This window comes from Myotis myotis, unplaced genomic scaffold, assembly GCF_014108235.1.
Source record: "Myotis myotis isolate mMyoMyo1 unplaced genomic scaffold, mMyoMyo1.p scaffold_m19_p_3, whole genome shotgun sequence".
NCBI lineage: Eukaryota > Metazoa > Chordata > Mammalia > Chiroptera > Vespertilionidae > Myotis > Myotis myotis.
Window position 1 is genome coordinate 198,121,742 of NW_023416335.1, and position 25,634 is coordinate 198,147,375.

The 25,634-nt window shown below is 39.3% G+C and overlaps 1 protein-coding gene across 4 annotated transcripts in view; it reads left to right on the forward strand.

Annotated features, from left to right (window-relative positions):
- Positions 1-25,634, forward strand: part of NR1H4 (nuclear receptor subfamily 1 group H member 4) — a 66,522-nt gene that overhangs the window by 35,487 nt on the left and 5,401 nt on the right. For 2 of the 4 annotated variants that reach the window (XM_036301646.1, XM_036301644.1), the window contains 5 exons: positions 7,626-7,835; positions 9,565-9,698; positions 11,714-11,812; positions 12,140-12,239; positions 15,134-15,280. In XM_036301646.1, coding sequence (XP_036157539.1) covers positions 7,626-7,835; positions 9,565-9,698; positions 11,714-11,812; positions 12,140-12,239; positions 15,134-15,280 — 690 coding nt within the window. The remainder of the gene's footprint in view (positions 1-7,625; positions 7,836-9,564; positions 9,699-11,713; positions 11,813-12,139; positions 12,240-15,133; positions 15,281-25,634) is intronic. The other 2 variants (XM_036301647.1, XM_036301648.1) reach the window with 2 other exon arrangements.

The following is a 25,634-nucleotide window of genomic DNA, read 5'->3' on the forward strand; positions in this document are numbered from 1 at the left end:
GAGCAGCAGAAGCACAGCTCTTGCTTCACTTCCAATTTCCAAATGTCTTACAAGGGCACCTGTTTGGCAGAAGGTAAATCATATCCACATGTTAACTGCAAGGGAGTCTGGGAGAAGTTGGGTTCCTTGGTGCACTCCAGAATAGAAGGAGATGATGGACATCCATCTAGCCCAGTGGTCGGCAAACTCATTAGTCAACAGAGCCAAATATCAACAGTACGATTGAAATTTTTTTTGAGAGCCAAATTTTTTAAACTTAAACTATATAGGTAGGTACATTGTTATTAACTTGGTTAGGGTTCTCCTAAGGCTTAGGAAGAGCCACACTCAAGGGGCCAAAGAGCCACATGTGGCTCGCAAGCTGCAGTTTGCCGACCACGGAGCTAGCCAATCCTTAATTTGCAAAATATTTACCTTCTCTGAGTCTCCAATCTGCAAAACAGGGATCATATCTATTTCACAGGGTCATTTTGAGGGTTAGTTTAAGTTTTTATATGTGAGATCCTGGCCACTCTCTGCCTTAGGGCTTCACTGTAGATGTGTCAGACCTGTGATACACACACACACACACACACACACACACGCACACACACATGCACACACGCACACATGAGAAAAAATTTTAAAACTTCAAAAGAAAACAAAGATCATGTTTAAACTTCCTGACTTCACTGGTCTCTATATCTGTTTCTATTAGAAATATTTTAATTTTTCCAAGTATTTTATTTCTTGTAGACGTTGAATGCATCAATGAGAGAAATTTTGATTTTTTTTTAAGTAACTGCAGAACACAAGCATATTGCACAGTGACAATGATTGCCATTTGCTCAGCAATAGATTAAATCTAGAGCTTTCTTTCCCCCTCAGTTATCAGTCATATATGCTAATGTTTGAATGAATTTTGCTTCAAACTTCAAACCTCAACTAACAAAACCAATCTGCAGCTGACTGGCAGTTTCAAATGGTCGCATTTTCAAATAGGTCACTGTCAGTCACATTCTTCTCAGGGAGAGAAGGGAGAATTCATAAAAGGCATTGTGTGAGTAAATGGGTGACGTGTTGTCCTTTTGAACATTTTTAATAGAAGATAGTGAACCAGCATTAGACTTAGTTCTAAAGGTTTAGAAAAGATCCCAGAGTTGTTGAAGCCATTGTAGTGGGTAGAACAGATGCAGTGTTTTCAGTAGTTCTTTTGTTTATGGGTCAGGGCTGAAGTGTCTTGCCTCACATTTTATATGATTCTATAAAATTTAACAATGGTCCTAATGGTCTCTATAGATCAAAAGATCGAAGAGTGTGATCCAAGGGGTGGTGATTGAACTGTTTCGCTGTATTGGAAGCCTTTTGTCATGTGTTATAAAAATCACCAAAAAAGTGGAATTCTGAAAGCAGTCAGCCTACATTCCAACCCAGCTCATTTTTCTCCCAGCTGTTCCAAGTTACTTAACATCTCTGCGCTTCAGATTCCTCCCCTGTAAAATGAGGATGATAATAAAGATGACAAGAATGAGAGTGAGATGATGATGATGGCAGTGGCGGCAGTGGTGGTGATCGGGAGGAGGAAGAGGAGGAGGAGGGGGAGGAGGAATTAGGGGACAGAAAGGTAGATGACATATTAAGTGATTATTACATGCAGGCTTTATCTGGCGCCTTTAGATGTACTAACTCATTTAATCTTCAGGACAACCCTTTGAGGTAGGTATCTAGGGGTTGTCAGGAGTATCTTTGGTTTCCTAAGTTACAAGGTTAGATTACTGATTTTAGCTCTTTCTCTTTTTTTAGTATAAGTTAATGTGTGTAAAGCAATTGACAGTACTTGCCAATAGTAAACCCTCAATAAATGTCTGCTATTATTACTATTATTTTTGGGTTCTTGTAAAAAATAGATATATTTTTAAAACATCTATCTCTATATCTGGCACAATTGAGTGCTCAGTGAGCATTGGCTATTGTTAATCTTATTGATTAAATATTATTTTATCATTGTTATTTTTCTGTTTATCCAGCCTCCCTTATTTGGAGCATGTACTATCTTCAAAACGATGTCTCTTCTAGAAACTAATTAAGCCCCCAACTCCTGATAGTTTGCCTAGCAGGGAATCTAAATGGTTCTTAAAAATCATGCAAAGCCAAGCTCATGCAGAGCATCATTACCTCTCCCCTCATCCTCCCAAGTAGGGGAGAGGGTATCAGTGGATTTTCTCTGGGAAGGACAACTAGGTAGCATGAGGACAGGTATGGGGAGGAAATGTTTTACTTTATATCCTTTTGTATCTGTTGATTTTTGAACCACAGAAAAGAATGAACTCTTCAAAAAATGGTAAGATAATTTTAATAGAGACAAACGATGTGAAGAATGCAAAAGAGACAATGGGAAAGAGATGAGTGGACCTCATGAAGGATACTACTATAGATAAAGTGGTGACACTTGAGCCGAAATAAAGGATGTGAGAGTTCTGTCTTTATTATTATTATTATAATTATTATTATTTACAGCTAATGACAATGCCTTTTATTCTGAGCTTGAATGGAAGATGATTTATTTCTTGGTCATCAAAAATTGTTAGACCAAATAATCAAGCCAACCTTTTAAAAAATTATGAAAATTTATTATGCTCATTTACAGTGCTAAAATGAGGTAGACTGAATTTCTTTCCCAGTTCTGAGGTTGAGCTGATGAATAAATTCAGCTTTTAAAAAATTCTTCTAAGAAATATTTAAAAAACCATTATCCTGTAGCTAATGTCGGTCAACTTATCAACAGGATACTTTTCAATGGCTTAGGCTTTGAGCCTGCCCTTTCTATTAATAGGTGAGGGCAAAAGGAGGAACAGACTCAGAGCTGCCAGCCGGGCAAACACAGAGCAATTCCTAAATGACTCGAGAATGAAGCGTGATCTCATTCATTGAGGAGCTCTGAGATTCCCTGCTCACCTCTCTGAAGGTGCTATTTGGGTTTAGCAGCCTGCTTTTAGCGATCAGGATGGAGGACAAGATGTGCTGTTGGATAGGATGTTCTGGTCCTTGTCTTTTGGGCAAGGGGGACTTCTCATTCCTCCTGGGCATTGCCTACCCTCTCTGGCTTCTAGTCATTGCTTGAGACTGCATGCCAATACTACTGCTACCCATGGTGTAGCATAGGAGTTGGCTGACTTTTTCTGAAAGGGGCCCATATTCTAAGCTTTGTGAATATTAGGTCTCTAACTCAACTATTTGACTCTACCATTATAGTGCAAAAGCAGACATCATGAAAATGAATGGGCTTGGCTGTGATCTAATATACTTTATCTGTGGATACTGAAATGTGAATGTCATATAACTTTTAAATATCACAAAATAGTCTTAAAAATTTCAATAGTCTTAACCATTAAAAAATGTAATAGCCATTCCTGGGTTGTGGGCTATACAACAATAGGTGTGTGTGTGCTGGGGCGGGGGGGGGGGGGGGGGGGGGGGGGGAGGGGCTTGATGAATTTGCCCTGCATAATTAGCCAACTCCTGGCTTAGCACAATTCTCCCTAAGAATGCCTTAGGGCTGTCTGAATCTCCTTGCATCTGAACTTGCACCTCCCCCATTGCTCCTACACCTGCATTTTTATGCACCTGTCCTGGGCCACGTTTCTTCAGAAATTTACTGTTTTCGATCTTGCGGAGATTCACCAACATTTTTGACACATTGATAGAGCTTCCTTCACACTCTTTTCTAAACTATGCTGTTTTAATGAACTTTTCTCTCATTTCGTGGTATATGTAAGTTTTCATGGTTTATTTTGGCAGAAGGGATTATAGGAGCTTGATAAATGTCCTTTGAGTACTAAGTTGCTTATAGATTTATCTAGTTATGCATGATATCAGGCAACTTACAGACATAATTTAAAGTCAGTCCTTTTTAAGCCATTTAATTAAAAAATCAATAGAACTTGCAGTTGGCAAAACTAAGTGGTGGAGAAGTCAGGTAGACATTTGTGTGTGTGTGTGTGTGGCTCTCTAAGACATTAAGGAAAGAAAAAAACCTTAAAGTTAATGACTAGCAGGGAGAGCTCTCTGTGTTCCCACATGTTGCCAGTGGTCGTGGGGTTATTGCAACATCACAAGAAAAGGAATTTTCTGAGATTTGCACAGGAGAACGAGCGATATTTATTTGCATGGGATTAGACCCCTGTGTTTCCAAGGTGCCACTTCCCTCCGCCCCGCCAAGGAAAATGTCCCATTTTGCTTTCAGCAGAGCTAGGATTAAAGCCATTGCCCTGAGTTTCTGCCCCATGTCTGCACAGTACAATCCAGCATCATCAGGCTAGCTTAGATTTGTTCCCAGTTGCAGTCCATTGCATGTGGGGTCTGCATGGCCATGGGCCACGTGACCTTGAGGGCCACATGGCTCTGGAGGGAATGCGGGCAAATGCAAGGAAGCAGGAGCCAAGCCAGAGGAACAAGAGAGCCACAAGAGAGAATTTGTCTGTGGGATTATGAATTCCCATATTTTCGTGGGATTGCAGTGGCCCCACCCTCTCCAGCCAATTATCTTTGTTCCCAGGTTAGACTGACAGGCACCTTCCATATGCCACCCCTACTTCACTGAACACGAGTCCATCTCCCCTTTGTTGGACCCTTTCCCCGGTGATTTGCTGGGAATGGACTGGTGGATCCCTGAGGTATCAATAGGAATGAAATAATTAACAATTTTCATCAACTTTATGTCAAAAGTTTGAGGATTTTCTCTTTCATTTCTAAAATAGCTCTTGCCAGATGATCAGGAGTCTATTATCAAGTTTTTAAAATTTCAGAAAGAAGCTCAAGGAGAAAAGCTGAGGTCCTAAAGATTAAGAAAAGTGTGTGATGGAAACCCTCTCTCTAGTTTGTACCTTTTTCAAGCTCCCTAACAGCGAGATAGAGGTGGGAAAGACAGCTGGGGCGCAGGAGGAAGAGTAGGATGTTTCTGAAGAAGTTTTGGAGAAGGGGAAGAAACTGTGGAGCACTTAACGTGCTGTGTGGGACTGGGGGAGATTCATGTCTAAGGACAATTTTTAAGAATGCAAACTCCTTACTAGGAAGGCAGCAGACTGTAGTGGTTAAGAGCACAGTTTGAAACCTACCCTGTTGGGAGTCAGATCTGAGCCCTACCATTTACTATCTGTAGGGTCTTGATCGGATTACTTCATCTCCGTATTACTCAGACTCCTTATCTGTAAGAGGGAAATAATAATAGACTCTATATCATAGGATTGTTATGAATATTATATGCATCAGCTTTTGCAAAGTGTTTAGAACGGTGTCTGATACAAAATTAATCCTATGTAAGGGGCAGGGGTGGGGGGGGTGAGGGGACTTTTTACCCTCCGTTGTGCTGAGACAGATCCAAAGGCTAACTCTCCAGTGGTCAGCAAACTGTGGCTCGGCAAACTGCGGCTTGCAAGCTACACGCGGCTCTTTGGCCCCTTGGGTGTGGCTCTTCCACAAAATAATGACTTCTGCGCATGGGCCACGAAGTTTCAATCGCACTGTACGTGCGCGCCCGCTCGTGGTATTTTGTGGAAGACCAACACTCAAGGGGCCAAAGAGCCGCATGTGGCTCGTGAGCCGCAGTTTGCCGACCACGGGTAAGCCATAAAGCTCACTAGTTGCTCGGCTTTGTGTTTGTTGCTGTTTCCAAAACATGGAGACCCTTAAAGCTTTAAACAACCATAGTTTCCAAGTAATGGGTAGCCCACAGTCAGTTACTGAAGTCTGGCTTGTGCGTGTGTGTTTGTGTGCCTACGTGTGTGCACATGCACACGTATGTGTATGAGTTGAGAGTAGGGTGTGATACGTGGGTTCCATGTGTATAAAGATGCAGAAAAGCAGAATGTGCAATATTCAGCAGATTTGAGGGATCCATTTTACCATCCTAAAGCTGTCTTCCTGCCAGCCCCATCCTGCAATGCCAGCCCTGTCTATTCATCTTTTGTTACCAGGGGGCCTCTGTTCCTCAGTGAATTTCCTTTCCATTCATTTTCAAATGACTTCTCTGATATGGGCATTGCTGAATATGCACAAGATAGAATCAGGGGTATGGGTATGGATAGATTTGCATAAGTATAAATATAGAATATGTACTTTTATTTAAGTGATATAGTGATAATAGACTATTGCTACCTCAGAGTGAAAGCTAATCAATTCAGCTATTGAGATGATAATGATTTTCTGAGTTAATATCAGAGTAAAAAACCTGCAGATTTTTTCTAGCTGCCCGCTCCTTTGACTCATCTTGGAGTAAGAGTTTTATTTCTGTTAACTATTGAGCTATCAGTATCTGACCGTATTAAATGGGATTGTTCTTGACAGGAGCTGAAGATTAACAGAAAGATTGACTCAGGTGGGCTAAGGTGGTCATTGAGCTTAATGATCTGGAATCAGGAAAATAATTTTTTTTTGCCTGTAGTCTCTTTTAAAATGCATACTTTGATATTTGCACTCCCAGTATCAACTTTGATCTGAAGCACAGACTTTTTTTTAATACTCTCCGTGGTTGAATTTGACATTTAGGAAAATGGTAACATCTTTTCACTGCAAGTTTTGCCAACTGACAAATTCACAAGCAAGTCTAGTACGCCTTTAGCCTTGACATCTCTCACTTTTCCTTCAGCCTCTGGTTTCATATTGAGGTAGTTACCAACCTCTGATTGTTCCTCTATCACCTCCTCCCTGTTCTCATCGCCCCCCACATCAAGTCCAGGCCTGATCACCTCTTGGCTGGTCACAGTCTCCTGGCTCTAGTCTCCCTGCTCCACCTTTCTTCCCAACATGCACGTTAGGTCATACCCTCCCCTGCCAAACCCAAAACCCTGTAATGGTTTCTCTTTCTCAACAATAAAGACTCAACCTCAAGACTTAGCTCAACACTCACTCTGAGTCTGACCTCTTCCTCCAGAACCGGCCATTCCCCCTGCCTCCTCTGCCCCAGCACAGCCCAGGAAGGCTCAATTTTACTTGTTTGATTCTTTGCATGGCTTTGCCCTCAGCCAGTCTATAGACACTAAGAGGGCAGGGATGACTTACCTACCTTTGTACCACTAGCACCTAGAGCAGTGATGGCGAACCTTTTGAGCTCGGTGTGTCAGCATTTTGTAAAACCCTAACTTAACTCTGGTGCCGTGTCACATATAGAAATTTTTTGATATTTGCAACCATAGTAAAACAAAGACTTATATTTCTGATATTTATTTTATATATTTAAATGCCATTTAACAAAGAAAAATCAACCAAAAGAATGAGTTCGCGTGTCACCTCTGACATGCGTGTCATAGGTTCGCCATCACTGACCTAGAGTAAGTACACCTGGTCCATAATTGATCCCCAATGAAGATATAATGAACATAATTTATTTTAAAAAATGAACTAAGGTTTTTTCCTTGGAAAGGCTGTCAGTGAAACGTGTCTTTATTTTTGAGCGATGAATTGAAAACAGCAGCTTTCTGGGTAATGCAGTGCAGTTGAAAGCACTTTGTCAATAGTGCACGCAAGGATTACCTGGCAGCTGCTGCTCTCCAGGGTCCAGGAGAAAGTTCTTGGGCATCTCAGTCCTAATGTGTTTTTCTGAGTAGATGGTATTAGGAGTCTTTTCACTCCTTTCTGTGTTTCTGCCACAGGTTTCTTCAGGAGAAGCATCACCAAAAATGCCGTGTACAAGTGTAAAAACGGAGGCAACTGTGTGATGGACATGTATATGCGAAGAAAGTGCCAGGAGTGCCGACTAAGGAAATGCAAAGAGATGGGAATGTTGGCTGAATGTATGTATAGAGGTATTCGCATCAAGCAATTAAATTCCACTAACTATCTCTTAAGAAGGCAGATGCCAGGTAACTCATCTAATTAGAATGGTACTTCACGCATTGAAGAAGGGACTTACTAAGCCATCTAAGTTCTTGAAAAGGATCATGAACCACTGAATTGTCCAAACTGTCAGCTAAAGAGCATTCTATTCACCTAAAAAAAACCCAGCTGTGTTTTGTTGTTCATGTTCATTGAGACATGGAGCAAAGTGGCATTATTTTAATAAATTACAAAGAATGACAGTCTAAAAGTTTCCTTCAAATTCAATTTAATATCTTTTTTAATTTTTGTTTAATTAGCATAAAAATTCACAGTTGTGGGGAAAATTAATAATAAGGTATAACTGCCACGGACTTGTCTAAATAGAGTTTTAAATCAGGTCGTTTTATTAAGAATCCTTTTTTTTTTTGGTTGCAGCTTTGAACCAATTTGTATAGATTTACACAGGAAATTAACTCTCCCAAGTTTTAATATCATTTGGTCCTTCAATCTGATAAGGAAAAAAGACAGTGTATTAACTGCTGGCTTTGTGAGAAACCGTAATCTTCATCAACATTTGGAATGCATGCTAGGATATAACCATTTTTCATTCTGCAAATTCTCCAGACCACTCAGATTCTGAGATAGGTCCTGTTCCCCTCCAAACACAAGGAGACAAACAGATGTCACCAAGGGGATGATCACAGTCAGGGAGGGAATGCCACACGAAAGAAAAGCCTCTGGAAGGCGATTCCAGTGCTATTATTCCCAAACCATACAGGCAGCTGGGATGGACCCAGACAGATAATGCGTGCAGGAGGCGGAAAATAGGTCAGTGTAAATAATCCCACGCCGGGAGGATGAAAGTTTTATGGTGGCCGATCACAATCTCCTCTCAGCATGTATGAAACAGGAGACTGCAGGAGGGGCTACTGCCGGAACCCAATCCTGCCATGGAAACATTTGCTTCGATACCAGGCGGTTCATGTGGCTCATCACTTAAACATGAACTTGTCCCAACTGGGGCTCCGGGGACGTTTTTCATGACGCCACCTATAATAGAAGAGGCTATAATATTATTTATGCACATGGACTTGACCAGTAACAGGTGCAAAGCTTTCATGTGATCCTGTAAACCGAATTCCCTGGACAAAGAAATTCCTGGGATTTCATTTCCTTCACATTGAGAGAATGAGGAAGTTAAATAGGAATGTGGAAGATAATATAGCTCTGTTTAGTGTAAATTAATGATGACATTATATGATTATTCAAAAGAAAATGTCTAGGTCCCCTTGAGTTATTTTCATCTTTAACTATGTTCTCAATCATTTATACAGTTCTGAAAATGAACAGGATTGGAATTTTTTTTCCTAAAGGATCTTGACATTTGTTTGATTCCACATGATTACTTATGTGCTCAATGTGAAATTGAATACATGCCTTATGGTGCAGTTATAATATTAATATTATGTCTTGAAACAATCACTTTCAAAGTTCCCAGGACAGGAATAGGGAGTGTCATTCTTCGTTGTATTGATCAAATACCTTGCATTTGTACAATGCTTTGCATCACATCCTTTATATAAAACTAAGTTTAAAAAATGACATAACATTTAATATACACAAAACCATGCAAGGTAGATATTATTCCTATTTTACAAATAAAGAAGCTGAGACTCACAGAGGACACATTTCCTGTTCAAGGCCAAGTCTCGTGACCACACACCCAACAGTACTTTCCGTGGTTGGTTAAGTCTCTGTGTTTATTTTTTTCAGGCTTGTTAACTGAAATTCAGTGTAAATCCAAACGACTGAGAAAAAACGTGAAGCAGCATGCAGATCAGACCGTTAATGAAGACAGCGAAGGGCGTGACCTGCGACAAGTGACCTCGACCACTAAGTCATGCAGGGTAAGAACACGCCACGGTGTCTGCCAAAGCCAGTGCCGCTGAGCTGCTAGGCATGTCGTGGTCTGGCTGGGAGGCTTTCATGTGAGAACCACAGCCATGAGCAGAATTTCACTTCAGCTGGGCATTGAGTGGGTTTCTTTGGTTTCCTTTTTTTTTCTTTAAAAAAAATCTTTATTGTTGAAAGTATTTCATAGGTCCCCCCTTAACCTCTCCTAGCCCAATCCCTCTCCCCCCACTCCAAGACTCGCACCCCCCCCCCCGCATTGTCTGTGTCCACGGGTGAATGAGTTTCTTTTTAATCAAGAGAATAATACATCCTTTTGTGTAAAAGTCAGATAGTAGGAGTGTATAAAGTAAAAAAAACGGAAAATTTTCCCTGGCTCCATTTCATTCCTACTACCCAGATGTTGCCAGTAGAAATGATTTGGTGTATAAAAGGGATTTTTTTCAAACTGAGTTTTGATGACCATTTTTTCCTGGCCAGTGAGAAGGGAGGTTCAGACTGGGAAGGGTGTGGACTTGATAGAGGCTGTGAGTCAGTCTTTTTTTTAAAAAAATCCTCACCTGAGGATATTTTTCCCATTAATTTTTTTAGAGAGTACAAGAGAGAAAGAGGGGGGGAGGGAGGAGGGAGGACGGGAGGGAGGGAGAGAGAGAGAGAGAGAGAGAGAGAGAGAGAGAGAGAGAGAGAGAGAGAGACATCAAGGTGAGAGAGACATATCGATTGGTTGCCTCCCACTCTTACCCCCACTGGGGCCGAGGATTGAACCTGCAACCAAGGTATGTGCCCTTGGTCGGGAATGAAACCCAAGACCCTTTTCATTTATGGGCCAATGCTCTAATCACTGAGCAAACCAGCCAGGGCATGAGCCAGTCTTTATCGATGGGTAAAACAGGGTGAATGCACATCTCTGCACCAATAGAGAAAAGCTCTTCTCCTGAGGTCACAGATCACTCAATAAATCCTTCGAGCAACTTGGGACAAATAGAGGAACGGGCATCTTGTATGATTAGCTAAACATACTGATAATGCACAGGGCACTTAAAGGAATTTTAAGTTGCCATTAGCTGAAAAACCAAAAATCCATTTTTTTTTCAAATCGTTTATTGATTTTTCAAATCATTTTTCAAATATTTATTACACTATTGACAAAAAAATCATCCACATTTAGTTTTTCAGATATATTATTTTATATTTATCACAGGAAAAGTATTTGATATGGAAGTATTATTTTGCCATAGTGCTTCATCTTTGGTATAAGGAAACAAAGAATTGACACAATTGTTCACCCTCTTCCAAAGATGCTTGTAAGGGAGAATGAGATGTCTAGGGGCTGAATTGTCCAATTGACTCTCTACTTTAGGGGTCAGCAGTTTTTTTCTGTAAAGTGCCAAGTATTTTAGGCTTTGGCCACAAGGTCTCCATCTCAACTCCCCAACATTGAGTAGCATTGGTGATACATGAATAAATGAGTATGATTATCTTCCAGTGGATTTACAAAACCAGGTGGATTCGGTCCATGAGCCCCAGTGTGTCAGCCCCTGCTCTAAATAAATACCCTCAAATGGGGTCTCTGTGTTATATGGGGGAACTTTTCCTTAGTTATGGCCAAACCTTGAACTTTCACTGAACTTCTCTACGAATGGGCTCAATAGGCTTCATATCCAGATTATTATTTATTCCTAAGAAATACATGAAAGAAATAGTTCGTTTTTCCCTATTTTACAGAGGAAAATGAGTACCTTGAGACAAATTTAATGAAATAGGATATGGCTTGCCCAAGGGCTCAGAAAAAGTGATGACACAATCAGAGCATACAGTTCCTGCTATATTTATGGCTTTCCCCAGCAATTTCTGATATTTAGTTTAATCCAGATGAGTGTGTGTGTGTGTGTGTGTGTGTGTGTGTGTGTATGGAGAGAGAGAGAGAGAGAGGGAGAGAGAGAGAGAGAGAGAGAGAGAAAATGCCTCATAGCCACCCTCCCTAACATCTTTTATTTTTTTGCCAGTGTAGGAGAAAACTGAACTCACCCTGGATCAACAGAATCTTCTACATTATATTATGGATTCATATAGCAAACAGAGGATGCCTCAGGAAATCACAAATAAAATTGTACGTACACTATCTGAAAGTGCATGGGCTTAAACTTAATGTTTTCAGGGGCGTTTGCTATGTTTGAGGTGGAATTAATATATAAACATGTTACTTTGAAATGATTAGAGCCAAGAATTTGTTATACATTTAAGCTTTTAGCAGCATTAAATAACTAATGAGAAAGAAGTCTCATATCCATCTTGGTAATGATAATTGCTCTCCAGGATCTGAAAAGTATGAACTGGGTTTTTAAATGTTATTGTCTAGGTTCTTTAGCCTAATGATTTTATATTGTTTTATCCTTTTATCTACTTATTAATCATTTGCTTTTTTCTTAAAATTCAGTTAAAAGAAGAATTCAGTGCAGAAGAAAATTTTCTCATTTTAACTGAAATGGCTACCAGTCATGTACAGATTCTTGTAGAATTCACAAAAAAGCTACCAGGTATCTACATGTAGTTACTTCTCTGCTACACTGTGTGATATTCTTGTGATATTAAGAGAGGCAAGTCTGTTTGTTGCAAAAGGAGAATTATCTCAAATCTGATTTAATATGTCTGCTACAGACGTAAAATGTTTGCCCTAACCAGTTTGGCTCAGTGGATAGGGCATCGGCCTGAAGACTGAAAGGTCCCAGGTTTGATTCTGGTCAAGGGCATGTACCTTGGTTGCGGGCACATCCCCAGCAGAAGGTGTGCAGGAGGCAGCTGATCGATGTTTCTCTCTCATTGATGCTTCTAACTCTCTATCCCTCTCCCTTCCTCTCTGTAAAAATATCAATAAAATATATTAAAAAAAATGTTAGCGCCACATAGGATATTTAAAAATCATTGATGTTAATTCTTCCAAATTGATAAATTAAGAAATTGTGGCTTTGCTAAGTTGTGATTCATCCATTTATTCATTTAATAATGTTTGTTGATACCTACTCTATACTAAGTACCTAGTTATTACCTACTAGGAGAGTGATTAAAGGGTATAATTAAAAAAATGTGTGCAAAGTGCTGTTTGAACAAAAAGGAAGTAATTGCTGATTATATTTGAAAAAGACAAAAAGGCTTCTGAGAGAGTCATATTTGCGTTGATTCTAAAACAAAAAGGAGCTTTCAGGTGACATTAAGGAGAAGGGTCATTTGAAATCAAGAAATCTGCTTGTGAAAATATAATGAGGCATGAGTAAGAATCAAATTATTAGAGAAGGAAGAGAAAATTCACTGTGGCTGTAGCATAATGTCTGTGGCTCCTTGGTTAACCATGAGGTAAGCTGGTACCACACCAGTTAGGGCTTAACTAAGGGTTTTAATTCTCATCCCCTGGATGATAAAGACTTCTTGGTGGCTTTTTTTAAAAGTGGGAAATGATGAGATTTATGTTATAGAGATATAGCTTTATTAGTTTGTATTAGATAGATTTGAACAGGGAGGGACTGGAGGTAAGGAGGATCAGTTACTATGCTACTGCATTAGTCCAAGCAATAGGGCTTGAAATAAATAAATAGGGCAGTGGGAGAGATAATAGGAAACAAAATAAAGAGAGATTTAAAAATTGGTAGCACTTAATGAACAAGTGTCCATCATGTGTGGGATGAGGGAGAGGGATTTATCCAGTCATTCTGATGGTGACAGTACAGGAAACTGGAATGCAAGCTTCTTATCTCCCAGAGTCCAATTCTTTTAGATACAATTTCAATGCAATCTAAGTCAATAGGTTTAAGTTGTTTCATTGTTTTAAAAAATATATTAGCACATTAAAATCTCACGGTCTAGAAGAATATAATAAATACCCTGTATAGCTGCATAACACAGTAATATTAAGTTACAGAAGGTAACTTCTGACATAAGATTTTAATTAAACATGTTAATTTGCCTTCTTTTGCCAGCATTATGCTATTATTTTATTAAATGTGTCAGAGATAAACATAAGCCTACATAAAACTCATAAAATGTGGGAAGAAGTTTTCGTTATCGTGGAAACACTAATATTCTCTCATTTCTTTATTAACAATGAACAACAGAACTTAATTTGTTTTATGATAATTAAGCTGAAGGCAATCTTGATCAAAAACATGATTATTCAAGAGTTAGAAACTGTGGGAGGAGATATTAGAATGGGAGAAATATGATGTTTTTTTGTTGTTTATGGAAAAAGATTTTTCAGTTCAAATGGTCAGTTGATCTTTAACCAAGAAATATTGAGGACAAATAAAAATCTTACTTATAATAAGGTAGCTTATCTGAAAGCAATGGCAATATCTTACACACCTCTTCAATCCTGTGCCTGGACTGGGTCGTTAGGGAGAGAGTATAATTAATGTGTGTTTAATGAGCAAAGTAGAAGGGAAAAAATAAAAACACAGAAGGAAAGAAAAGACAACCCTCGAGAAAGAAAAAAATGTTTTACCAATAATTATAGAAATGACATGATTACAAATAGTAATAATAGTTATGCAGTACTAATAATGAAAGAGTGCTTTGTGAAGGACCGAGCTGAGGGATTCCGTTCCACAGTTCACTGAGGCCTGTTCAGAGTGCTAGAGACCTGGCACGTCTCCTGCCCACAAAGGAGCGCTTAGATTCTCTGAAAGTGACACTACTTCTTTATCCTTAGCGTTACTCTCTTCTCCAAACTCCCATTGCTATTTAATACTTTCTTAGGCCACTTAGACCCTGAAGGCATTATCCTTATTTTATCTCTATTCGTGGTATGTGTGTGTGTGTGTGTGTGTGTACACATATGCACATGAGCTTTGTTTGTTTCCCATTCATTACTTTAGTCAGTCATTTCCCCACTCTGCATGGTGGAGGGCTGAGCTTAGAGAAGATAGCGCAACATGACCTTGTTTGTTTGTTTGTTTGTTTGTTTTATTGGAAATGCTACCCATTCTCCAGGTTGACTAAAGATTCATGAGCTGGCTAGATATTTCTTTAAACCTCTGGATACACGTAAAGATTTTTCTGGCTTGTGGAAACTTCCATTCTGCGGAGTTGGCCTCTGACACCAGATGTAACTAAAATAATGGCTCAAAGAGAATCTGCTTGCCTTTAACTTTTGAGGGTGGCTTCATCTGCACCAGCCTGTCTCTGCCATAACATATATATATGTTTGATTTGGATCCTCTTTTACCCAACTTTTTTATCAAATCCTATTCAATGAAGATAAAAGTCAGCTTCTATTTGGGAGAGAACAATAGATACTTATTGACTTCACTACCCACTCTTAAAACAACTACAAAATAATTTCATGAAAATGTTTTATCAGTGGGGGTGATGGTGATGATGAATACTGTTTTATAGCATTTCACGACTCCTTGATATTGATTTCATTATCACCTTCATGCAGGATTTCAGACATTGGACCATGAAGATCAGATTGCTTTGCTGAAAGGGTCTGCAGTTGAAGCTATGTTCCTCCGTTCAGCTGAGATTTTCAATAAGAAACTTCCAGCTGGGCATGCTGACCTATTGGAAGAGAGAATCCGAAAGAGTGGTATGTGACTTGCTTAACGATAAAACGAGTTTGTTTCTGCAGCTAAGAATTTGTACATCCCATGAAGGCAGGGCTCTTGCTTGTCTTACCCAATGTCAAATGCCCATTATGAGTAACATGGAGAATGACCCTTAAAGATAGGTGTTAAATAGATGGGACCTTTAGAGTCTTGGTTTAAAAAATCCTTGTTGCAATAGCAAAATATGAACTCTTTTCACTTCACTAAGATGAAGGGCTACAGGGGGTATTTTTAAAAATTTGGGAAATTAGTCTTGTAAAAAAATATAGCATAAAGGAACTGTGGTTATTCAGTCCAGAAAAAGACTCATTTATTCAAAGCCTCCAGGTCTGAATGCCCAAGTATCAAACTACTAACCATCTTTATTCAAAGAAAAATAAGAAGAAATAAAAATAGCAACACATATATCACTTACTAGGTTTCAGTCACTGTTCTAAACACTTTACATATATGAGTCCATCAAATCCTTGAAAATAGCCTATGAAATAAGTATGTTATTTTTACCATTTTATAGATGAGAGAGTCATGTGTCTTAAACACTGCACTGTACTGTTTCTCAAAAGGCAAATGAAATAATAGTTTGAGGAACTCGGTTTAACTTATTATGGAGCAATATTGTAACATGGAGGGTCAGCAACATCAAAATGTCTCAACAAAATAAAACCAAAACAGACTCATAGATACAGAGAACAGATGATGGTTGCCAAAGGGAAGGGAAACGGTGATGTAATAATAATAATAATAAAAATAACAATGATATCAGAATGGATTACTAGAAATTCTATGCAATTTATCTCAAAAGATAGCTGAAATAGAATCAGTTCTTATTTTCCTGAGAGATTTTACACATGGGTTGGGGGTATGAATGAGATGAGATGAATTTTGAAGATCTTTTTTCCCCTCAAGTATTATTATTATTCTATAATTGACTGGAACAAGCTTAAATACTCACAAAGCCAGTATTTTAGAATAGAAATTGGAAAGAAGGGTTCTGTACCTGTGATGTAAGTAAAATAATTGAAAATTAAAAATATTTTTTTTAAAGGAGCCTTACTATAGTCATTATGGTTTTTTTTTTCTTAGTTTAAAATTGAAAGCATAATTAGCATCATGGGTAGATTTTAAAAAACACTTTTAAAAGATGCATTATTCCTATATACCCATTGATATTTCAGTTTAACAACTCACAGGAGCAAGATACTGGCTCTGCCAAAGCAACCACAGGCAGGACTCAAAATTCAATAAATCTAGGAGCTTTTTTCATAGCAACATAAATTTATATTAACTGAATTACATTAAGTGAATGATGTTGTAAATATCCAAATGGCCCTTGGCAGAAAGAAGTTTCCCCATCCCTGGAAGATATGAGCTAGAGAGATATGTTAAGAGAGAGTTAAAGTGTGGAAGAGAATAACAGAGAGAGATGACCTCTAGTTGGAAGGGGTCGGGAAAGGTTTCATTGGCATTTTTGCTGGACCTTGAATGATATTTGATGTGATACTGGGTGGAGGTGCAGGAGGTAAGGACCGGCAGGAGCAAAGGATTGAGGCAAGAAAGCTCAGGTTTTGCACGCTCAGGTTCTGCATGCAAAGAAGAGTGAATAATTGAGTTTGATCAGATTAAGAGTTATAGTAAAAAGAGATAAAAAGAAAACATAGAACAAAATGGTTGAGGACCTTAAATGTTGGAGTAAAGATTTTATTCTTTATTTCCTATGTAATGGCCAGACAGAGATTTTTGAGTGGGAAGGGAAAACATCAAACATCAAATTATGCTTTACAAATCTTCCAGAAATATTAGGATAAGCCAGGAAGAGAGTCACCTGGTAGGAGGCAGGAAGTATCAAGGGTGTGACCCCTGCTGCTGGGAGAAATGGAGAGGAAGAGAAGGATCTGGGAAATATATTATTGCAGCCTTTCACCCTTTGAAAGACATTGCGTTGTCAAGAAATGTGGATTCTGGTCCTGGACAGTGTGTGTGTGTGTGTGTGTGTGTGTGTGTGTGTGTGTGTGTGTGTGTTCAGGAGACTGTGGGTAAGGGAGAAGGATTGAATTGGTAACCTCCAAGGCACTATCCAGTCCTACAAGTCTTACTGTTTTTCTTAATTCTTCTCGATTGGATCTTCTGTGCCATAAATTTTTCTGATTGATGCTTAACCAGTCATTTGGCTGGCTACTTAAATATCCTGATTTTTTATTTTATTTTATGGTGGTAAGCATATTTAACATGAAATATACCCTTTTTTAAAAAAATATATCTTATTGATTTTTTACAGAAAGGAAGAGAGAGGGATAGAGAGTTAGAAACATTGATGAGAGACAAACATCAATCAGCTGCCTTCTGCACACCCCCAATGGGAATGTGCCCGCAACCAAGGTACATGCCCTTGACCGGAATCGAACCTGGGACCTTTCAGTCTGCAGGCCAATGCTCTATCCACTTAGCCAAACCGACCAGGGCTGAAATATACCCTTTTAACAACTATTTAAGTGGTATTGTTGACTGTAAGTGCAATGTTGAACGGCAGATCTCTGGGACTTACTCATCTTGCTTAACGGAAATTTTATGCCCATTGATTAGAAGGAGGAAATAAGTAATTATTAATTAATGGGCAAATATCTTTATTTTAAAGTTGCAATGAGTAATTGACAGTTATCTTGGGAAGGATGAACTGCAGGCTGCTGAATTTTCATAGTTCAGGCTATTGAATGTAAATCGTTGATTCTCTCTCTGCGGAAAGTTGTTGTGGCTGCGGCCTGTGATGGAAGATGCCTCTCCAGCTTACCTGGCCGGCTGTTTGGTCCTGGTGTCCATTCACCGTGACAGTGCTCTGTTTAGGAAAACACATGAGTCAAATCTAGCTTTTTAAAAACTAATAAAGTAAAAACAGATGATGACTCATATGATAAAGTATTTTTAATTTTACACATATGTCTCCAATTACCAAAGAATCTTACTCCGGTTGACGTGTTCTTGGTTTATACATCAAGAGACAGTGGTGCCCTATCCAGATTGGCTCAGTGGATAGAGCCTCGGCCTGCAGACTGAAGGGGCCCAGGTTTGATTCCGGTCAAGGGCATGTACCTGGGTTGCGGGCACATCCCCAGTAGGGGGTGTGCAGGAGACAGCTGATGGATGTTTCTCTCTCATCAATGTTTCTAATTTGTTAAAAATATTGAAATAGACCCCATAACTAGTTTGATCTCTTTGAAATCATGGCTAACTTTAATAATTTGTTCTACAAATGACCTTGATTTGATATTAAAAACTCTGTAGGGCGGGGCTGCCTCTTTTTGACTTCATATTTTAACCCAGGTACCTAGTGCATGCCTGGCTTGGAGTGGGTGCTCAACAAACATCTGTGAAATAAATAAGTGGATGGATGGATGGATGGATGGATGGTTTATTATCTGAAGCTGTGAGTCTAGTCCATTTATTTTCTTTTCAGATGGTTTTTCCCCTGACTATAGAACCATTTCACTCACCCCAACAGGTCCAGTCCTGCCCCAGACTTAGGAACCTAAATTGCATCTAATTCTAGGCACTTGGTTCAGCCTTGTGACAATCCCTGCCTTCCTGTGAGTCTTCTGGCAAGTTAGAAAGGCTTTCAAAGTTGATAGTTGAATCTTGGAGGATGATTAGAAACTTCTCAAGCCACAAAAGTCTGAGAAAGGCATTCTAAGATATATAGCATTATAAGGTAACTAGAGGCCCCATGCATGAAATTCATGCACTCGGTGGGCGGTGGGGGGGAGTTGGGGAGGTCCCTCAGCCTGGCCTGCACCCTCTCGCAGTCCGGGACCCCTCAGGGGATGTCTGACTGACGGTTTAGGCCCGCTCCCCCCAGGCCTAAGCCGTCAGTCGGACATTCTTAGTGCTGCAGTGGAGGTGGGAGAGACTCCCACCACCACCGCTGCACTTGCCAGCTGTGAGCCTGGCTCTGGCTGAATGGCACTCCCCCTGTGGGAGCACACTGACCACCAGGGGACAGCTTCTGTGTTGAGCAGGATCGGGCCAAACTCAGCTCTCCAACATCCCCCAAGGGATTCCAGATTGTGAGAGGGTGCGGGCTAGGGACCCCACTGGTGCACAGCTGGGGCCTGGGAGGGATGTGGAGGTTGGCCAGCTGGGGAGGGACTGTGGGAGGGCTCCAGGGCTTGTCTGGCCCATCTCATTCAATCCCGATCAGCCAGACCCCATCAGCAAGCTAACCTACCAGTTGGAGAGTCTGCCCCCTGTGGTCAGTGCACGTCATAGTGAGTGGTTGAACGGCCTTAGCATATCATTAGCATATTATGCTTTGATTGGTTGAACAGACGACTGGACAACCAGGCACTTAGCATATTAGCATATAAAGGGTAACATAGAAAGTGCAAAGATGTGAAGGGATGAGAGATTAACCATGTATAGGACTCACAAGTCCTTTAATATTATTAGAAAATAATATTTGTAAAGCTGACATTGTAATAAGTGCTAGATACTAAAAGACACTGAATGCCAGGAAAGTAGTTTAATTTAGTCACTATATAATGGGGTGCCTTTGTAATATTCTGACCAGATGTGACATGACCGTAGAGGTACTGTAGAAAGATCTTTCTGGCAGTATTATGAAGGAAGGGTTAGAGAGACTGAGACAGAAGCAGAGAAACCTGGGAGAGACCAATGCCGCAACTAGGTGAGAAATGGTGAGGGTCTTGCAGGCTAAAAATATGTAATAAAAAAAATCTTGCTTGATAACACAAATTTCAAAACTTAAATCTGCAAGTGTTGAAAGGTTCAAAAATGAAGTTTTCCAGTTCTGGCTGGTGTTACTAAGTGGTTAGAGCATTGGACCATGCACTGAAGGGTTGCGGGTTTGATTCCCAAGGGCATGTGCCTGGGTTACAAGCTTGCTCCCCTTCCCCTGGTCAGAGCACATGCGGGAGGCAACCAATCAATGTGTCTCTCTCACATGCATGTTTCTCTGTCTCTCTCTCTCCCACTCTCCCTCCCTTCCACTGTCTCTGAAAAGCAATGGAAAAAAATATCCTCTGGTGAGGATTAACAGAAAAAAAAAAAGTTTTCCAGCCTGTGGTCTCTATAAATAAAGATGCATGCCTCTAATTCATAAGATACTTTACCCATAATTTGACCACGTATTGGGAAAATAAAAAGCATCCAAATTCGCATGCTGATTAGTATTTTATTATCTATCATGATGTTTCTATTTATTCATATTTATGAATTTGCTTCTCCCAGTGGATTTTCAGAACATTGCCTCTTCCACACACCACATAAAAACCTGATCTTGCCAGGTGACCTTTCAAAATAACTTTTCATTCTTATGCAAATATAACACATTCATATTTGTATTGTACTTTGAATTCCACAGTAACAATGTCTGTTACCCTGTTTATGCCTACACAACTCTTTAAATAATATAATGTGAGATTTCTTTTCTTGTTCTCCAAGTTCATATACCTTTCTTTGCTATTATTACATCCCGATTCTATGAACAAACATACGGTCTCCTCAGATACATTTATTTAATGAGGGTTAGAGTGTTTATTTATGTTAACTGAGGCTTCAGAGCATATATCTGACACAACCTGTGGTTAAGTTGTTTCTACATAATTCTACTGCATCAGTATTTTTATTCCCAATGTAGTTGTATGAAAATTAGGTTTTTAAGATGGAAGTTTCATTAAAAATAGGAATAATCATATAATACCATTAAATATGGTATTAGGATTGAAATAGGCTTGCTAACACTGAAAGAATTTATATTTTAACAGCAAAGAAATTAGCAACAACGTCTCACAAACCAAAGAAACTTGTTCTGTTAATTACACATATAACTAACCTCTGAAATTCATAGTCTTTTGTGGCCTTTTTGGATCTCCATAACAGACAGATATGAAATATTCAATTAAGTGTTTATCAGGATGACAGTATATCTTGTGATTTTGCAATGGTTTGTTTTTACATATTTCATTCTGTTAGTATCCCCAGTCACCCCTGAAGGGGTGCTATGCCACTATTTTATAGATGGGGGAATGGGCTTGGAGAGGCTAGATGGCCTGCCCAAGGTCATACAGTTAATCAGCAAAGTGCCATGAGATGAACACAGCTGTTCTAGTCAAAGCCCAGCAGCCTTTTTCTACTATGCACCTGTTACTTGCTAAGATCTTACATTTGCCAACTATCAGCTGGTAGGGAATATAAAGACTGGTAAGATATGGTTCTTGCCCTTTGGTTAGAGATAAAGTATAAGCACAGCCAGCAATTTTAAATATTTTTTTAAGTAATTAATAAAATGAATAGAGGCGGTAAGATCAGAGAAAGGAGAAATTCTTACTAGAGTGATAAAGTTGTAGCTAGTTTATAGTAGCTTAATAAAGTATGCTGTATGTAGTATACTATGTTTATTTTTCTGCTCTTTAAATACCTATGACTTCACTGCTTTAGACTTGGAAACAAATGAAAACAATGATAAGAACTATATTTTCTAAAGAAGTAGATGTAAACTATTGGTTCCAATACTATCTTTGAAATAAAGGTTAGAAATATAAAGAAACAATGATAGAATATTTATAAGAAAAGGAAATGCTTACACAAAGTTTCAAATAGGTAACAGCTCTCCTTTTGCTTTTCAAAATGGTCATGTAATAATTTTGGCATGGACAAATTTGGGGCTCAAATTGTAGGAAGCAAGTTTTCTCAAAATTAGAAAGTATCGAAGTATTACATGTGTTCATATTCTCATTAGCCCTCAGCTGTACCCATTAGCCTTTTATATTCGTCCCATTTTGGACATTATATGTTTATTTATGTATCTGCCTCTTGCATTAATCTGTCAACTGCTTGAGGATCATTCCCAGCACTATCACAGCACCTGGCACATATTAGATGTTCAAAAATTGGTGAATTTTATTGGAATGAACCTGGGACTTGATAGTCCAAACCCTCTCAATTCCTAAGCACTGGTGAGGTCTAATTGGCCAGATAACTTTTAGCCACTAGAACTAATGGGAGGTGTGTTATTTATTAAATATTTTCTTATTGTTAATCCTCACCCGAGGATATTTTCCCATTGATTTTTAGAGAGAGTGGACCAGAGAGAGATACACAGAGAGAAACATCAATGTGAGAGAGACACATCGATTGGTTGCCTCCTGCACATGCCCCGAGTAGGGCCAGGGGTCAAGTCTGCAGCCCAGGTATATGCCCTTGACCGGAATTGAACCCAGGACCTTTCAGTCCACAGGCTGATGCTCTATCCACTGAGCCAAACCAGCTAGAGCTGTTGGCAGGCTTTTACTAAGACCAACACTGTGGCACAAATGACGCTGAGTACAAGTTAGCTGTAGGCTAGAGTCCATTCTCTTAGCATCATGAGAATGTTTCCATTGTCTTAATAGCATCCTTTCCCCCATCACATCTCATAACTATGTCACCTTCATCATAAGAACTAGCAAAATGTAATATTGCCTAATTTAATATGCATTTATTAATCTCCTGCCATGTCTCAGCAGCACGCTGGTTACTAAGGATACAGAGATGAACAAGAAGCATCTGTGGAGCACGCTTTACTGGCCAGGCAGTGTGCCAGGCACTGAGAATAGTTGGTTCCTACTCTCATAACATTTATATGGTATTTCACATTCTAATGGGATGGAAAGAAATGAGTTGTGACAAGTGCAATAGAATTGAACATAGAGAAGGGAGCAACTAATTCTGATACACGGAGACAGAGGAAGCTCCTGAGAGAGAACAAAATTTGCATTTGACCTTGAAACCTGGATGGGACGCCTAACAAGGATCCCTTGTATAAAATGCACATTTGTGCAACACACACACACACACACACACACACACACACACACACACACACACACCCCTACCTCTACTCTATTTTTATCTCCAATGAAAACTAGAAAGTTAATTAGGAAATAAAAGACAGTTACATTTAAAGTAACTTACAACAGCATAGTGTTGATTCTATCAAATAGTTATTCTTTCAAAGAATATTTCTTATCATTAACCAGTTAATATATCAATCACAGACCTCTTAAAAATAAAAATGAAACAACAAAACATTGGATAAAGAAAGGAAAAGAAGAAACAGAGGAATAGAAATATAAATGGTTTTTCACAACTTTGGACTTTTCATAGTAGTCTTTATGTTTACGTTAGAAAATAGTGCCCCCTTGTGACCAAAAATCAGCAAATTGGGCATAAAGAGCCCAATTGAAGCAAACCTTAAGCAAGTCTCCAGGAAGGAGGAAGCAGGAAAATGGGAAAAGACTGCCCCTTCAGGAAGATGTTATTATTACATTTTTAAATGAGAAATTGCTGTTCATAGAGACTTAAAACACTTCTTTGTTCATGCTGTTGTGGTTAATTCTGATTATATTTTATTTATTTGAGAGAGAGAGAGAGAGAGAGAGAGAGAGTGAGTAAGGAGGGGGGAGAGACATCGATTTGTTGTTCCACTTATTAATGCATTCATTGGTTGATTCTTAAATGTGCCCACAAGGAAACAAACCCACAACCTTGGCATATTGGGACGACACTAACCAACTGAGCTACCCAGCCAGGGCTTAATTCTGATTATTGATTCTAATTCAAAAGCAGGTTTCTATTTGATCCATCCTGTAGGGAAATAATTTTTTAAAACCCTTCTATTATGTTTTTCTACATCTTCTCTATGTTCACTTTTTTTCTTTAAAACATGTACCAGGTAAGAAATCGTAATATACATTTTAACCTGTTTTTCTAAAATTATCAACTTCAATTAGATTCTGTTACACTGTGACAGAGGTAACATGTTTGGAAAGTAAGCGGGGATTTGGAAAGACAAATAAAATAAAAAATTAGGTAGTCAAAGACAATTTCTAAAAATTAAATATTTTAATATCAGCTGCCTTTAATATTACTCCCAAATTTTCATGGACTATGTAAAATAATGGCACAGTCATGAGTTATTATTTTAGATAACCACAACTAATAGGTGTCCCCAAGTGCCAAAGACTGACATTGTTTGAAGGTGTAAAAGGACAACCCTACCCGGAAAATTTACTATCTAGAAAAATGCTGAAGCAAATCACTGATCAGCCAATTTGTATTCATCCCTAGGAAACAGCAGACTATAAAAGCAAAACAAAAACATAGCTTTGCCTTAAGGCGGGGGAGGGTGGGTGGGTGAGAGGTAATCAACCAAGGACCTTGTATGCATATATGCATGGTACATGTTCACAAACAATGGGGCGGTGAGGGCCTGGGATGGAGGGTGGGGGTTGGGGGGTGGGGGCGGGCTGGAGGGGGTCAATGAGAGAAAAAAGGGGGACATATGTAATACTTTCAACAATAAAGAATTATTAAAAACAAAACAACAGCAACAACAAAAACACACACAGCTTTGCATACACAAAGGTATATGAGCTTAACCTAAGATTACAATGAATTGATACTAAGATGGAACTAATGCATTCATCCAATTCTCCTGAATAACAATAATAATAGCTCTTATAATACTTATTGGCTGTAATATTTATGCAGGTTTTACTCTTAGCCAGGCACTCTACATATATTATCTCATATGCTACTACTGTTATAATTCACATTTCACAGATGAGGAAACTGAGGCTGAAAGAGTTTAAGTAATGTGCCCAAGACCAAGTCATAGGTCAGATTTCAAACTCAGAACTGGTTACTACCCCTTAACCACTGTTGGTTGGAAGCCAGGACTGATACTCCCAGGCTCGCTCACACTCCTACCCTCTGCATTTTAAGTTATATCTAGTTTGGTCCTGGACATTCAGTTCAACCGGAAACAGCTGGCTGGAGGGCAGTCTTCCACAGGATGCAATCCCCAAGGTTCTCCGCAACAACACTATTATTAAGAGAACCCACGGGAATCGTTTCAAGAATCAAAAGTCAAAGGGGAGAAAAGCGTGGTATTTTGACCAAAGAGACAGACCAAGGATTTGGTTTGCGATGCTTCTTTAGATTCTTCTAGAGGTGAGGAGTTAGACTTTCTGATTCTGTGAAGTGTAATATCAGATGATACTTACATGTTCTAGAATCTGGAATCCAGTTTTGTCCTGGTTTGGCTCTCCAGAGCTCTCTGGCTTTAGGTCTGGTGTGGGATGGAATAGAGCGGCCTAGGGTGGCCCGATCCTGGGAACTCATGTTCCTCTCAGTTCATCCATAGGCCACATCATAGTCTTTTTCCCCCTGTCTCCACATTCCGCTGTCAAAGCGCTTCTGGAGTGGATCTGTGCACAGAACAGGCACCAAACTAGTATTTGTTGAATCAGTGGAGGAAGTAACACAAAGGAGCCTTAACTTACA